Source organism: Leptodactylus fuscus, chromosome 6, assembly GCF_031893055.1.
Source record: "Leptodactylus fuscus isolate aLepFus1 chromosome 6, aLepFus1.hap2, whole genome shotgun sequence".
NCBI lineage: Eukaryota > Metazoa > Chordata > Amphibia > Anura > Leptodactylidae > Leptodactylus > Leptodactylus fuscus.
The window spans coordinates 173,570,878-173,585,237 of record NC_134270.1 but is presented as its reverse complement, the minus strand read 5'-3'; the positions used below and the strand labels follow the sequence as shown (position 1 = coordinate 173,585,237).

Here is a 14,360-nt window from a genome sequence, read left to right as displayed (position 1 = left end):
TGTCATTGACCCATTCTAACACTGGATTAAAAAAGGCTATTGCAAAAAAAAAAATAAAAAAAAAAAATACAATACTTAATAAAATAAGATTTGGCACTCAAAAGGTGACCTGTATGACATCATCACTGTGGCTTCTCCACCCACCACTCGTGATTGGCTGAGAGGCTGTCAGGTGATGATACCAGAAGCCCACCCAGGTCTCATAAAAAGGGTTAAGCTAACAAGTTATCATTACTGTCATGACTGTGAATCTGTGGAATAGCCTACCCAGGAGGCGGTGAGAGCAGACACAGCATCAGAATCAGCTAGGTTGCTTTTTTACATTGATGCTTATGGAATGGTATATCATGTATATTTCCTTTACTCGTCCCTTTGGTTGCACTTCGGTACTTTATTTAACCGCACTAAGCGCCAAAGCGGGGAAGGATTATACGTGAAGTGCACGGCGCCTAGAGACTGATTTATGAAGAATTCTTTGGAGGAATTCAACAGCGGAGCACAGAGATATTCCAAACCACTTTCCCAGCTACGTCAGCCTATAACTATGTAACTATATCGTTTATATTGCTATAAAGTGGTGATGTCTTGTATATCCAGATCGCCACCTCTTAGGCACGTGTAGGGTTAACCTTCTGTACATTTCATCTATTAAGTTTCTAATTTTTCTAACCAGTAACTTAAATTCTGAACAATTGAAGTTTTGTTCTTGTTATTTCTTGTTGAGAAGGTTTTCCTTTCTTTATAATGATGAAGACCCTCCCGTGCCCCTCCCCAAAATCTATAAGTTGAGAAACTCAGCCAAGGTTCCTATCACTCAGTACAGTACGAGCCGTCCCCAGGAGCTGAGCAATGACTTCCCTGATCAGGATCCTGAGTCTCCTCTCAGCTCTTACAGCAACAAGTAAGTTATTTACCGAAAATGTATTATTTGTCTGTTTTCTTTTTGTTTCCTTGATTTTTTAAATAGATTTATTATTATTATTATTATTATTATTATTATTATTATTATTATTATTATTATTATTATTATTATTATTAATAATAATCATTATTTGATAATAGTAATACATTATAAATTAATAAATCATTAATAAATTATTTTAATCAATTATTTTAATCTAATAATTTAATTATTTAAATTAAATTATTAATACATTTTATTACAATAATAATAATAATAATAATAATAATAATAATAATAATAATAATAATAATTAAGAATAATAATGTTATTATTACATGGTGGCAAATAGTACAATAATTGATCCATGTTCTGACTGTGATGTCTCTTAAGGTTCCGCTCTCTCATGTACGGAGTGCAGATCTACAACCACCTGCTCCGGCTACGATGTGACTTGTCCCCCCGGCTCTTTTTGTGGGTCCTCGTACTCAGAGACCACCGCTGGTGAGTTATGCTGCATGTCTAAGAATATTAAACATCAAGTTATGGTTTACAACGTTAATAGATGGGGATCTACTTATAAGTGTAACTACTAATACACAACCCCCACTAAGTTATATCATGTATAGAGATGAGCGAACAGTGTTCTATCGAACTCATGTTCGATCGGATATTAGGCTGTTCGGCATGTTCGAATCGAATCGAACACCGCGTGGTAAAGTGCGCCATTACTCGATTCCCCTCCCACCTTCCCTGGCGCCTTTTTTGCTCCAATAACAGCACAGGGTAGGTGGGACAGGAACTACGACACCGGTGACGTTGAAAAAAGTAGGCAAAACCCATTGGCTGCCGAAAACATGTGACCTCTAATTTAAAAGAACAGCGCCGCCCAGGTTCGCGTCATTCTGAGCTTGCAATTCACCGAGGACGGAGGTTTCCGTCCAGCTAGCTAGGGCTTAGATTCTGGGTAGGCAGGGACAGGCTAGGATAGGAAGGAGAAGACAACCAACAGCTCTTGTAAGAGCTAAATTCCAGGGAGAAGCTTGTCAGTGTAACGTGGCACTGACGGGCTCAATCGCCGCAACCCAGCTTTCCCAGGATCCTGAATGGAATACACTGTCAGTGTATTCCCGTATACCCGATATATACCCCGATACCCGTTCCAACGGTGTGCCCCCCCACCTTCACCCCAGAAATACCCTGCAAGTCCCCTAGCAATAGAATTGGGGCTATATACACCCACAATTTTTACTACTGGTATACAGTGCCATTGTCTGACTGGGAATTCAAAGAATATATTGGGAATACAAATACCCTCATTTCTTGCTACTGCCATATAGTGCCAGTGTCTGACTGGGAATTCAAAGAATATATTGGGGTTACGTGCACCCACAATTTTTACTACTGGTATACAGTGCCATTGTCTGACTGGGAATTCAAAGAATATATTGGGGTTATAAATACCCTCATTTCTTGCTACTGCCATATAGTGCCAGTTTCTGACTGGTAATTCAAAGAATATATTGGGGTTACGTGCACCCACAATTTTTACTACTGGTATACAGTGCCATTGTCTGACTGGGAATTCAAAGAGTATATTGGGAATACAAATACCCTCATTTCTTGCTACTGCCATATAGTGCCAGTTTCTGACTGGTAATTCAAAGAATATATTGGGGTTACGTGCACCCACAATTTTTACTACTGGTATACAGTGCCATTGTCTGACTGGGAATTCAAAGAGTATATTGGGAATACAAATACCCTCATTTCTTGCTACTGCCATATAGTGCCAGTTTCTGACTGGGAATTCAAAGAATATATTGGGGTTACGTGCACCCACAATTTTTACTACTGGTATACAGTGCCATTGTCTGACTGGGAATTCAAAGAGTATATTGGGAATACAAATACCCTCATTTCTTGCTACTGCCATATAGTGCCAGTTTCTGACTGGGAATTCAAAGAATATATTGGGGTTACGTGCACCCACAATTTTTACTACTGGTATACAGTGCCATTGTCTGACTGGGAATTCAAAGAGTATATTGGGAATACAAATACCCTCATTTCTTGCTACTGCCATATAGTGCCAGTTTCTGACTGGGAATTCAAAGAATATATTGTGGTTACGTGCACCCACAATTTTTACTACTGGTATACAGTGCCATTGTCTGACTGGGAATTCAAAGAATATATTGGGGTTATAAATACCCTCATTTCTTGCTACTGCCATATAGTGCCAGTTTCTGACTGGTAATTCAAAGAATATATTGGGGTTACGTGCACCCACAATTTTTACTACTGGTATACAGTGCCATTGTCTGACTGGGAATTCAAAGAGTATATTGGGAATACAAATACCCTCATTTCTTGCTACTGCCATATAGTGCCAGTTTCTGACTGGGAATTCAAAGAATATATTGTGGTTACGTGCACCCACAATTTTTACTACTGGTATACAGTGCCATTGTCTGACTGGGAATTCAAAGAATATATTGGGGTTATAAATACCCTCATTTCTTGCTACTGCCATATAGTGCCAGTTTCTGACTGGTAATTCAAAGAATATATTGGGGTTACGTGCACCCACAATTTTTACTACTGGTATACAGTGCCATTGTCTGACTGGGAATTCAAAGAATATATTGGGGTTATAAATACCCTCATTTCTTGCTACTGCCATATAGTGCCAGTTTCTGACTGGTAATTCAAAGAATATATTGGGGTTACGTGCACCCACAATTTTTACTACTGGTATACAGTGCCATTGTCTGACTGGGAATTCAAAGAGTATATTGGGAATACAAATACCCTCATTTCTTGCTACTGCCATATAGTGCCAGTTTCTGACTGGTAATTCAAAGAATATATTGGGGTTACGTGCACCCACAATTTTTACTACTGGTATACAGTGCCATTGTCTGACTGGGAATTCAAAGAGTATATTGGGAATACAAATACCCTCATTTCTTGCTACTGCCATATAGTGCCAGTTTCTGACTGGGAATTCAAAGAATATATTGGGGTTACGTGCACCCACAATTTTTACTACTGGTATACAGTGCCATTGTCTGACTGGGAATTCAAAGAGTATATTGGGAATACAAATACCCTCATTTCTTGCTACTGCCATATAGTGCCAGTTTCTGACTGGGAATTCAAAGAATATATTGGGGTTACGTGCACCCACAATTTTTACTACTGGTATACAGTGCCATTGTCTGACTGGGAATTCAAAGAGTATATTGGGAATACAAATACCCTCATTTTTTGCTACTGCCATATAGTGCCAGTTTCTGACTGGGAATTCAAAGAATATATTGTGGTTACGTGCACCCACAATTTTTACTACTGGTATACAGTGCCATTGTCTGACTGGGAATTCAAAGAATATATTGGGGTTATAAATACCCTCATTTCTTGCTACTGCCATATAGTGCCAGTTTCTGACTGGTAATTCAAAGAATATATTGGGGTTACGTGCACCCACAATTTTTACTACTGGTATACAGTGCCATTGTCTGACTGGGAATTCAAAGAGTATATTGGGAATACAAATACCCTCATTTCTTGCTACTGCCATATAGTGCCAGTGTCTGACTGGGAATTCAAAGAATATATTGGGGTTACGTGCACCCACAATTTTTACTACTGGTATACAGTGCCATTGTCTGACTGGGAATTCAAAGAATATATTGGGGTTATAAATACCCTCATTTCTTGCTACTGCCATATAGTGCCAGTTTCTGACTGGTAATTCAAAGAATATATTGGGGTTACGTGCACCCACAATTTTTACTACTGGTATACAGTGCCATTGTCTGACTGGGAATTCAAAGAGTATATTGGGAATACAAATACCCTCATTTCTTGCTACTGCCATATAGTGCCAGTGTCTGACTGGGAATTCAAAGAATATATTGGGGTTACGTGCACCCACAATTTTTACTACTGGTATACAGTGCCATTGTCTGACTGGGAATTCAAAGAATATATTGGGGTTATAAATACCCTCATTTCTTGCTACTGCCATATAGTGCCAGTTTCTGACTGGTAATTCAAAGAATATATTGGGGTTACGTGCACCCACAATTTTTACTACTGGTATACAGTGCCATTGTCTGACTGGGAATTCAAAGAGTATATTGTGAATACAAATACCCTCATTTCTTGCTACTGCCATATAGTGCCAGTTTCTGACTGGTAATTCAAAGAATATATTGGGGTTACGTGCACCCACAATTTTTACTACTGGTATACAGTGCCATTGTCTGACTGGGAATTCAAAGAGTATATTGGGAATACAAATACCCTCATTTCTTGCTACTGCCATATAGTGCCAGTTTCTGACTGGGAATTCAAAGAATATATTGGGGTTACGTGCACCCACAATTTTTACTACTGGTATACAGTGCCATTGTCTGACTGGGAATTCAAAGAGTATATTGGGAATACAAATACCCTCATTTCTTGCTACTGCCATATAGTGCCAGTTTCTGACTGGGAATTCAAAGAATATATTGTGGTTACGTGCACCCACAATTTTTACTACTGGTATACAGTGCCATTGTCTGACTGGGAATTCAAAGAATATATTGGGGTTATAAATACCCTCATTTCTTGCTACTGCCATATAGTGCCAGTTTCTGACTGGGAATTCAAAGAATATATTGGGGTTACGTGCACCCACAATTTTTACTACTGGTATACAGTGCCATTGTCTGACTGGGAATTCAAAGAGTATATTGGGAATACAAATACCCTCATTTCTTGCTACTGCCATATAGTGCCAGTTTCTGACTGGGAATTCAAAGAATATATTGTGGTTACGTGCACCCACAATTTTTACTACTGGTATACAGTGCCATTGTCTGACTGGGAATTCAAAGAATATATTGGGGTTATAAATACCCTCATTTCTTGCTACTGCCATATAGTGCCAGTTTCTGACTGGTAATTCAAAGAATATATTGGGGTTACGTGCACCCACAATTTTTACTACTGGTATACAGTGCCATTGTCTGACTGGGAATTCAAAGAGTATATTGGGAATACAAATACCCTCATTTCTTGCTACTGCCATATAGTGCCAGTGTCTGACTGGGAATTCAAAGAATATATTGGGGTTACGTGCACCCACAATTTTTACTACTGGTATACAGTGCCATTGTCTGACTGGGAATTCAAAGAATATATTGGGGTTATAAATACCCTCATTTCTTGCTACTGCCATATAGTGCCAGTTTCTGACTGGTAATTCAAAGAATATATTGGGGTTACGTGCACCCACAATTTTTACTACTGGTATACAGTGCCATTGTCTGACTGGGAATTCAAAGAATATATTGGGGTTATAAATACCCTCATTTCTTGCTACTGCCATATAGTGCCAGTTTCTGACTGGTAATTCAAAGAATATATTGGGGTTACGTGCACCCACAATTTTTACTACTGGTATACAGTGCCATTGTCTGACTGGGAATTCAAAGAGTATATTGTGAATACAAATACCCTCATTTCTTGCTACTGCCATATAGTGCCAGTTTCTGACTGGGAATTCAAAGAATATATTGGGGTTACGTGCACCCACAATTTTTACTACTGGTATACAGTGCCATTGTCTGACTGGGAATTCAAAGAATATATTGGGGTTATAAATACCCTCATTTCTTGCTACTGCCATATAGTGCCAGTTTCTGACTGGTAATTCAAAGAATATATTGGGGTTACGTGCACCCACAATTTTTACTACTGGTATACAGTGCCATTGTCTGACTGGGAATTCAAAGAGTATATTGGGAATACAAATACCCTCATTTCTTGCTACTGCCATATAGTGCCAGTTTCTGACTGGGAATTCAAAGAATATATTGGGGTTACGTGCACCCACAATTTTTACTACTGGTATACAGTGCCATTGTCTGACTGGGAATTCAAAGAATATATTGGGGTTATAAATACCCTCATTTCTTGCTACTGCCATATAGTGCCAGTTTCTGACTGGTAATTCAAAGAATATATTGGGGTTACGTGCACCCACAATTTTTACTACTGGTATACAGTGCCATTGTCTGACTGGGAATTCAAAGAGTATATTGGGAATACAAATACCCTCATTTCTTGCTACTGCCATATAGTGCCAGTTTCTGACTGGTAATTCAAAGAATATATTGGGGTTACGTGCACCCACAATTTTTACTACTGGTATACAGTGCCATTGTCTGACTGGGAATTCAAAGAGTATATTGGGAATACAAATACCCTCATTTCTTGCTACTGCCATATAGTGCCAGTTTCTGACTGGTAATTCAAAGAATATATTGGGGTTACGTGCACCCACAATTTTTACTACTGGTATACAGTGCCATTGTCTGACTGGGAATTCAAAGAGTATATTGGGAATACAAATACCCTCATTTCTTGCTACTGCCATATAGTGCCAGTGTCTGACTGGGAATTCAAAGAATATATTGGGGTTACGTGCACCCACAATTTTTACTACTGGTATACAGTGCCAATTTCTAACTAGGAATTCAAAATGCGCAAGGCTCCCGGAAAGGGACGTGGACGAGGCCGTGGGCGAGGTCGGGGGAATGGTTCTGGGGAGCAAGGTAGCAGTGAAGCCACAGGGCGTCCCGTGCCTACTCCTGTGGGGCAGCAAGCATTGCGCCACTCCACAGTGCCAGGGTTGCTTGCCACATTAACTAAACTGCACGGTACAAACCTTAGTAGGCCCGAGAACCAGGAACAGGTCTTGCAATGGCTGTCAGAGAACGCTTACAGCACATTGTCCAGCAGCCAGTCAGACTCTGCCTCCTCTACTCCTATTACCCAACAGTCTTGTCTTCCTTCCTCCCAAAATTCCGAAGCTTTACAGAACAATAACCCAAACTGTCCCTGCTCCCCAGAGCTGTTCTCCGCTCCTTTCATTGTCCCTCAACCTGCCTCTCCACGTCACGATTCCACGAACCTAACAGAGGAGCATCTGTGTCCAGATGCTCAAACACTAGAGTCTCCTCCATCTCCGTTCGATTTGGTGGTGGATGACCAGCAACCCACCCTCATCGACGATGATGTGACGCAGTTGCCGTCAGGGCATCCAGTTGACCGGCGCATTGTGCGGGAGGAGGAGATGAGACAGGAGTTGGAAGAGGAAGTGGTGGATGATGAGGACACTGACCCGACCTGGACAGGGGGGATGTCAAGTGGGGAAAGTAGTGTGGATGTTGAGGCAGGTGCAGCACCAAAAAGGGTAGCTAGAGGCAGAGGCAGAGGTCAGCAGCTTAGGCGAAGCCAGGCCACACCCGGAATCTCCCAAGATGTTCCAGTTCGTACCCAGCCCCGAAAAACTCCCACCTCGAGGGCACGTTTCTCGAAGGTGTGGAGTTTTTTCAAGGAATGCGCCGAGGACAGATATAGTGTTGTCTGCACAATTTGCCTCTCGAAATTGATTAGGGGCTCTGAGAAGAGCAACCTGTCCACCACTTCAATGCGCCGTCATTTGGAATCCAAGCACTGGAATCAGTGGCAGGCAGCAACGGCAGGACAAAGGCCGCCTGCCGTTCACGCCACTGCCACTGCCTCTGCCACTGCCTCTGCCTCTGCCACTGCCACTGCTGACTGTGCTGGCGATGCACTCCAGAGGACGAGCCAGGACACCACTTCATCTGCCTCCGCCACTTTGTTGACTTCTACCTCATCCTCCCCTGGTCCTGTCTTATCTCCTTCTCCTGCACCATCAAAGGCACCATCAGGCGTTTCTTTACAACAACCCACCATCTCTCAGACATTGGAGCGGCGGCAGAAATACACTGCTAACCACCCACACGCGCAAGCCTTGAACGCCAACATCGCTAAACTGCTGGCCCAGGAGATGTTGGCGTTCCGGCTTGTTGAAACTCCCGCCTTCCTGGACCTGATGGCAACTGCGGCACCTCGCTATGCCGTCCCTAGCCGTCACTACTTCTCCCGGTGTGCCGTCCCCGCCTTGCACCAGCACGTGTCACTCAACATCAGGCGGGCCCTTAGTTCCGCGCTTTGCACAAAGGTCCACTTGACCACCGACGCGTGGACAAGTGCATGCGGACAGGGACGCTACATTTCACTGACGGCACACTGGGTGAATGTAGTTGAGGCTGGGACTGCTTCCCAAACTGGCCCGGTGTACCTCGTCTCCCCGCCTAACATTCCTGGCAGGGACACGAGAAGAACACCCCCCTCCTCCTCCTCCTCTACCGCCTCCTCCTCCGCCACCGCCTCCTCCTCCGCCACCGCCTCCTCCTCCGCTGTTAGATTGACCCCAGCTACGAGTTGGAAACGTTGCAGCACTGGCGTTGGTAGACGTCAGCAGGCTGTGCTGAAGCTGATCAGCTTGGGGGACAGACAGCACACTGCCTCCGAGGTGAGGGATGCCCTCCTCGATGAGACGGCAATATGGTTTGAGCCGCTGCACCTGGGCCCAGGCATGGTCGTTTGTGATAACGGCCGGAACCTGGTAGCAGCTCTGGAGCTTGCCGGACTCCAACATGTTCCATGCCTGGCCCACGTCTTCAACCTAGTGGTGCAACGTTTCCTAAAGAGCTACCCCAATGTTCCAGAGCTACTGGTGAAAGTGCGGCGCATGTGCGCCCACTTTCGCAAGTCGACAGTAGCCGCTGCTAGCTTAAAATCTCTCCAGCAACGCCTGCATGTGCCACAACACCGGCTTTTGTGCGACGTCCCCACACGCTGGAACTCAACGTTTCAGATGTTGAATAGAGTGGTTGAGCAGCAGAGACCTTTGATGGAATACCAGCTACAAAACCCTAGGGTGCCACAAAGTCAGCTGCCTCAGTTTCACATCCATGAGTGGCCATGGATGAGAGACCTTTGTGACATCCTACGGGTCTTTGAGGAGTCCACAAGGAGGGTGAGCTCTGAGGATGCGATGGTGAGCCTTACAATCCCGCTCTTGTGTGTTCTGAGAGAATCCCTGATTGACATCAGGGATAACTCAGATCACACAGAGGAGTTAGGGATAGCATCCGATCCGTCACAGCTGGAGAGTAGGTCCACACATCTGTCCGCTTCACTGCGTTTAATGGAGGAGGAGGAGGAGGAGGAGGAGGAGGAAGAAGAGTTGTCCGATGATGTGATGGTGATACAGGAGGCTTCCGGGCAACTTCGAATCGTCCCATTGTTGCAGCGCGGATGGGTAGACATGGAGGATGAGGAGGAAATGGAGATTGAACTTTCCGGTGGGGCCAGAGGAGTCATGCCAACTAACACTGTGGCAGACATGGCTGAGTTCATGTTGGGGTGCTTTACAACCGACAAGCGTATTGTCAAAATCATGGAGGACAACCAGTACTGGATCTTTGCTATCCTTGACCCCCGGTATAAAAACAACATCTCGTCTTTTATTCCGGTAGAGGGGAGGGCCAATCGCATCAATGCTTGCCACAGGCAATTGGTGCAGAATATGATGGAGATGTTTCCAGCATGTGACGTTGGCGGCAGGGAGGGCAGTTCCTCCAGTAGGCAACCAAGTTCTCACCGGTCCACACAAACGAGGGGCACACTGTCTAAGGTCTGGGACACCTTGATGGCACCCCCTCGCCAAAGTGCCGCCACGGAGGGTCCTAGTGTCACCAGGCGTGAGAAGTATAGGCGCATGTTGCGGGAATACCTTTCCGACCACAGCCCTGTCCTCTCCGACCCCTCTGCGCCCTACACGTATTGGGTGTCGAAGTTGGACCTGTGGCTTGAACTTGCCCTATATGCCTTGGAGGTGCTGTCCTGTCCTGCCGCCAGCGTCCTATCTGAGAGGGTGTTCAGTGCAGCCGGTGGCATCATCACTGACAAGCGCACCCGTCTGTCAGCTGAGAGTGCCGACCGGCTCACTTTGATAAAAATGAACCACCACTGGATAGAGCCTTCATTTTTGTGCCCACCTGTGTAAAGCACCCCAACATGAAACTCCATGTCTGTACTCAACCTCTCCAATTCCTCCGCATCCTCATACTCATCCACCATAAGCGTTGCACAATTCTGCTAATACTAGGCTCCCTCCAACATGATTTCCCCCAACTCTGCTGGTTAGAGGCTCCCTCCACCCTGATTTCCACCAACTCTGCTGGTTAGAGGCTCCCTCCACCCTGCTTTCCCACAACTCTGCTGGTTAGAGGCTCCCTCCACCATGAATTTGCCCAAACTGGGCTGTTTAGAGGCTCCCTCCACCATGAATTGGTCCAAACTGGGCTGGTTAGAGGCTCCCTCCACCATGAATTTCCCAAAACTTGGCTGTTTAGAGGCTCCCTCCACCATTAATTGGTCCAAACTGGGCTGGTTAGAGGCTCCCTCCACCATGAATTTGCCCAAACTGGGCTGTTTAGAGGCTCCCTCCACCATGAATTTGCCCAAACTGGGCTGTTTAGAGGCTCCCTCCACCATGAATTGGTCCAAACTGGGTTTTTTAGAGGCTCCCTCCACCATGAATTGGTCCAAACTGGGCTGTTTAGAGGCTCCCTCCACCATGAATTTGCCCAAACTGGGCTGTTTAGCGGCTCCCTCCACCATTAATTGGTCCAAACTGGGCTGGTTAGAGGCTCCCTCCACCATGAATTTGCCCAAACTGGGCTGGTTAGAGGCTCCCTCCACCATGAATTGGTCCAAACTGGGGTTTTTAGAGGCTCCCTCCACCATGAATTGGTCCAAACTTGGCTGTTTAGAGGCTCCCTCCACCATGAATTGGTCCAAACTGGGGTGGTTAGAGGCTCCCTCCACCATTAATTGGTCCAAACTTGGCTGGTTAGAGGCTCCCTCCACCATTAATTGGTCCAAACTGGGCTGGTTAGAGGCTCCCTCCACCATGAATTTGCCCAAACTGGGCTGTTTAGAGGCTCCCTCCACCATGAATTTGCCCAAACTGGGCTGGTTAGAGGCTCCCTCCACCATGAATTGGTCCAAACTGGGGTTTTTAGAGGCTCCCTCCACCATGAATTGGTCCAAACTTGGCTGTTTAGAGGCTCCCTCCACCATGAATTGGTCCAAACTGGGCTGGTTAGAGGCTCCCTCCACCATTAATTGGTCCAAACTGGGCTGGTTAGAGGCTCCCTCCACCATTAATTGGTCCAAACTGGGCTGGTTAGAGGCTCCCTACACCATGAATTTGCCCAAACTGGGCTGTTTAGAGGCTCCCTCCACCATGAATTTGCCCAAACTGGGCTGGTTAGAGGCTCCCTCCACCATGAATTTGCCCAAACTGGGCTGGTTAGAGGCTCCCTCCACCATGAATTGGTCCAAACTGGGGTTTTTAGAGGCTCCCTCCACCATGAATTGGTCCAAACTTGGCTGTTTAGAGGCTCCCTCCACCATGAATTGGTCCAAACTGGGGTGGTTAGAGGCTCCCTCCACCATTAATTGGTCCAAACTGGGCTGGTTAGAGGCTCCCTCCACCATTAATTGGTCCAAACTGGGCTGGTTAGAGGCTCCCTCCACCATGAATTTGCCCAAACTGGGCTGTTTAGAGGCTCCCTCCACCATGAATTTGCCCAAACTGGGCTGGTTAGAGGCTCCCTCCACCATGAATTGGTCCAAACTGGGCTGGTTAGAGGCTCCCTCCACCATGAATTTCCCAAAACTTGGCTGTTTAGAGGCTCCCTCCACCATTAATTGGTCCAAACTGGGCTGGTTAGAGGCTCCCTCCACCATGAATTTGCCCAAACTGGGCTGTTTAGAGGCTCCCTCCACCATGAATTTGCCCAAACTGGGCTGTTTAGAGGCTCCCTCCACCATGAATTGGTCCAAACTGGGTTTTTTAGAGGCTCCCTCCACCATGAATTGGTCCAAACTGGGTTTTTTAGAGGCTCCCTCCACCATGAATTTGCCCAAACTGGGCTGGTTAGAGGCTCCCTCCACCATGAATTTGCCCAAACTGGGCTGGTTAGAGGCTCCCTCCACCATGAATTGGTCCAAACTGGGGTTTTTAGAGGCTCCCTCCACCATGAATTGGTCCAAACTTGGCTGTTTAGAGGCTCCCTCCACCATGAATTGGTCCAAACTGGGGTGGTTAGAGGCTCCCTCCACCATTAATTGGTCCAAACTGGGCTGGTTAGAGGCTCCCTCCACCATTAATTGGTCCAAACTGGGCTGGTTAGAGGCTCCCTCCACCATGAATTTGCCCAAACTGGGCTGTTTAGAGGCTCCCTCCACCATGAATTTGCCCAAACTGGGCTGTTTAGAGGCTCCCTCCACCATGAATTTCCCAAAACTTGGCTGTTTAGAGGCTCCCTCCACCATTAATTGGTCCAAACTGGGCTGGTTAGAGGCTCCCTCCACCATGAATTTGCCCAAACTGGGCTGTTTAGAGGCTCCCTCCACCATGAATTTGCCCAAACTGGGCTGTTTAGAGGCTCCCTCCACCATGAATTGGTCCAAACTGGGTTTTTTAGAGGCTCCCTCCACCATGAATTGGTCCAAACTGGGCTGTTTAGAGGCTCCCTCCACCATGAATTTGCCCAAACTGGGCTGTTTAGCGGCTCCCTCCACCATTAATTGGTCCAAACTGGGCTGGTTAGAGGCTCCCTCCACCATGAATTTGCCCAAACTGGGCTGGTTAGAGGCTCCCTCCACCATTAATTGGTCCAAACTGGGCTGGTTAGAGGCTCCCTCCACCATGAATTTGCCCAAACTGGGCTGTTTAGAGGCTCCCTCCACCATGAATTTGCCCAAACTGGGCTGGTTAGAGGCTCCCTCCACCATGAATTGGTCCAAACTGGGGTTTTTAGAGGCTCCCTCCACCATGAATTGGTCCAAACTTGGCTGTTTAGAGGCTCCCTCCACCATTAATTGGTCCAAACTGGGCTGGTTAGAGGCTCCCTCCACCATGAATTGGTCCAAACTGGGTTTTTTAGAGGCTCCCTCCACCATGAATTTGCCCAAACTGGACTGTTTAGAGGCTCCCTCCACCATGAATTGGTCCAAACTGGGCTGGTTAGAGGCTCCCTCCACCATGAATTTCCCAAAACTTGGCTGTTTAGAGGCTCCCTCCACCATTAATTGGTCCAAACTGGGCTGGTTAGAGGCTCCCTCCACCATGAATTTGCCCAAACTGGGCTGTTTAGAGGCTCCCTCCACCATGAATTTGCCCAAACTGGGCTGTTTAGAGGCTCCCTCCACCATGAATTGGTCCAAACTGGGTTTTTTAGAGGCTCCCTCCACCATGAATTGGTCCAAACTGGGCTGTTTAGAGGCTCCCTCCACCATGAATTTGCCCAAACTGGGCTGTTTAGCGGCTCCCTCCACCATTAATTGGTCCAAACTGGGCTGGTTAGAGGCTCCCTCCACCATGAATTTGCCCAAACTGGGCTGGTTAGAGGCTCCCTCCACCATGAATTGGTCCAAACTGGGGTTTTTAGAGGCTCCCTCCACCATGAATTGGTCCAAACTTGGCTGTTTAGAGGCTCCCTCCACCATG

General features: G+C 46.0%; 1 protein-coding gene across 1 annotated transcript in view; it reads left to right on the top strand.

Annotated features, from left to right (window-relative positions):
- Positions 1-831: 831 nt before the first annotated feature.
- The window catches only part of LOC142209024 (phospholipase A2 inhibitor and Ly6/PLAUR domain-containing protein-like), a 51,106-nt gene continuing 37,577 nt past the window's right edge, over positions 832-14,360 (top strand). The window contains exon 1 of the mRNA XM_075277959.1: positions 832-901. Within this exon, the coding sequence (XP_075134060.1) occupies positions 850-901 (52 nt within the window). The 5' untranslated portion in view covers positions 832-849. The remainder of the gene's footprint in view (positions 902-14,360) is intronic.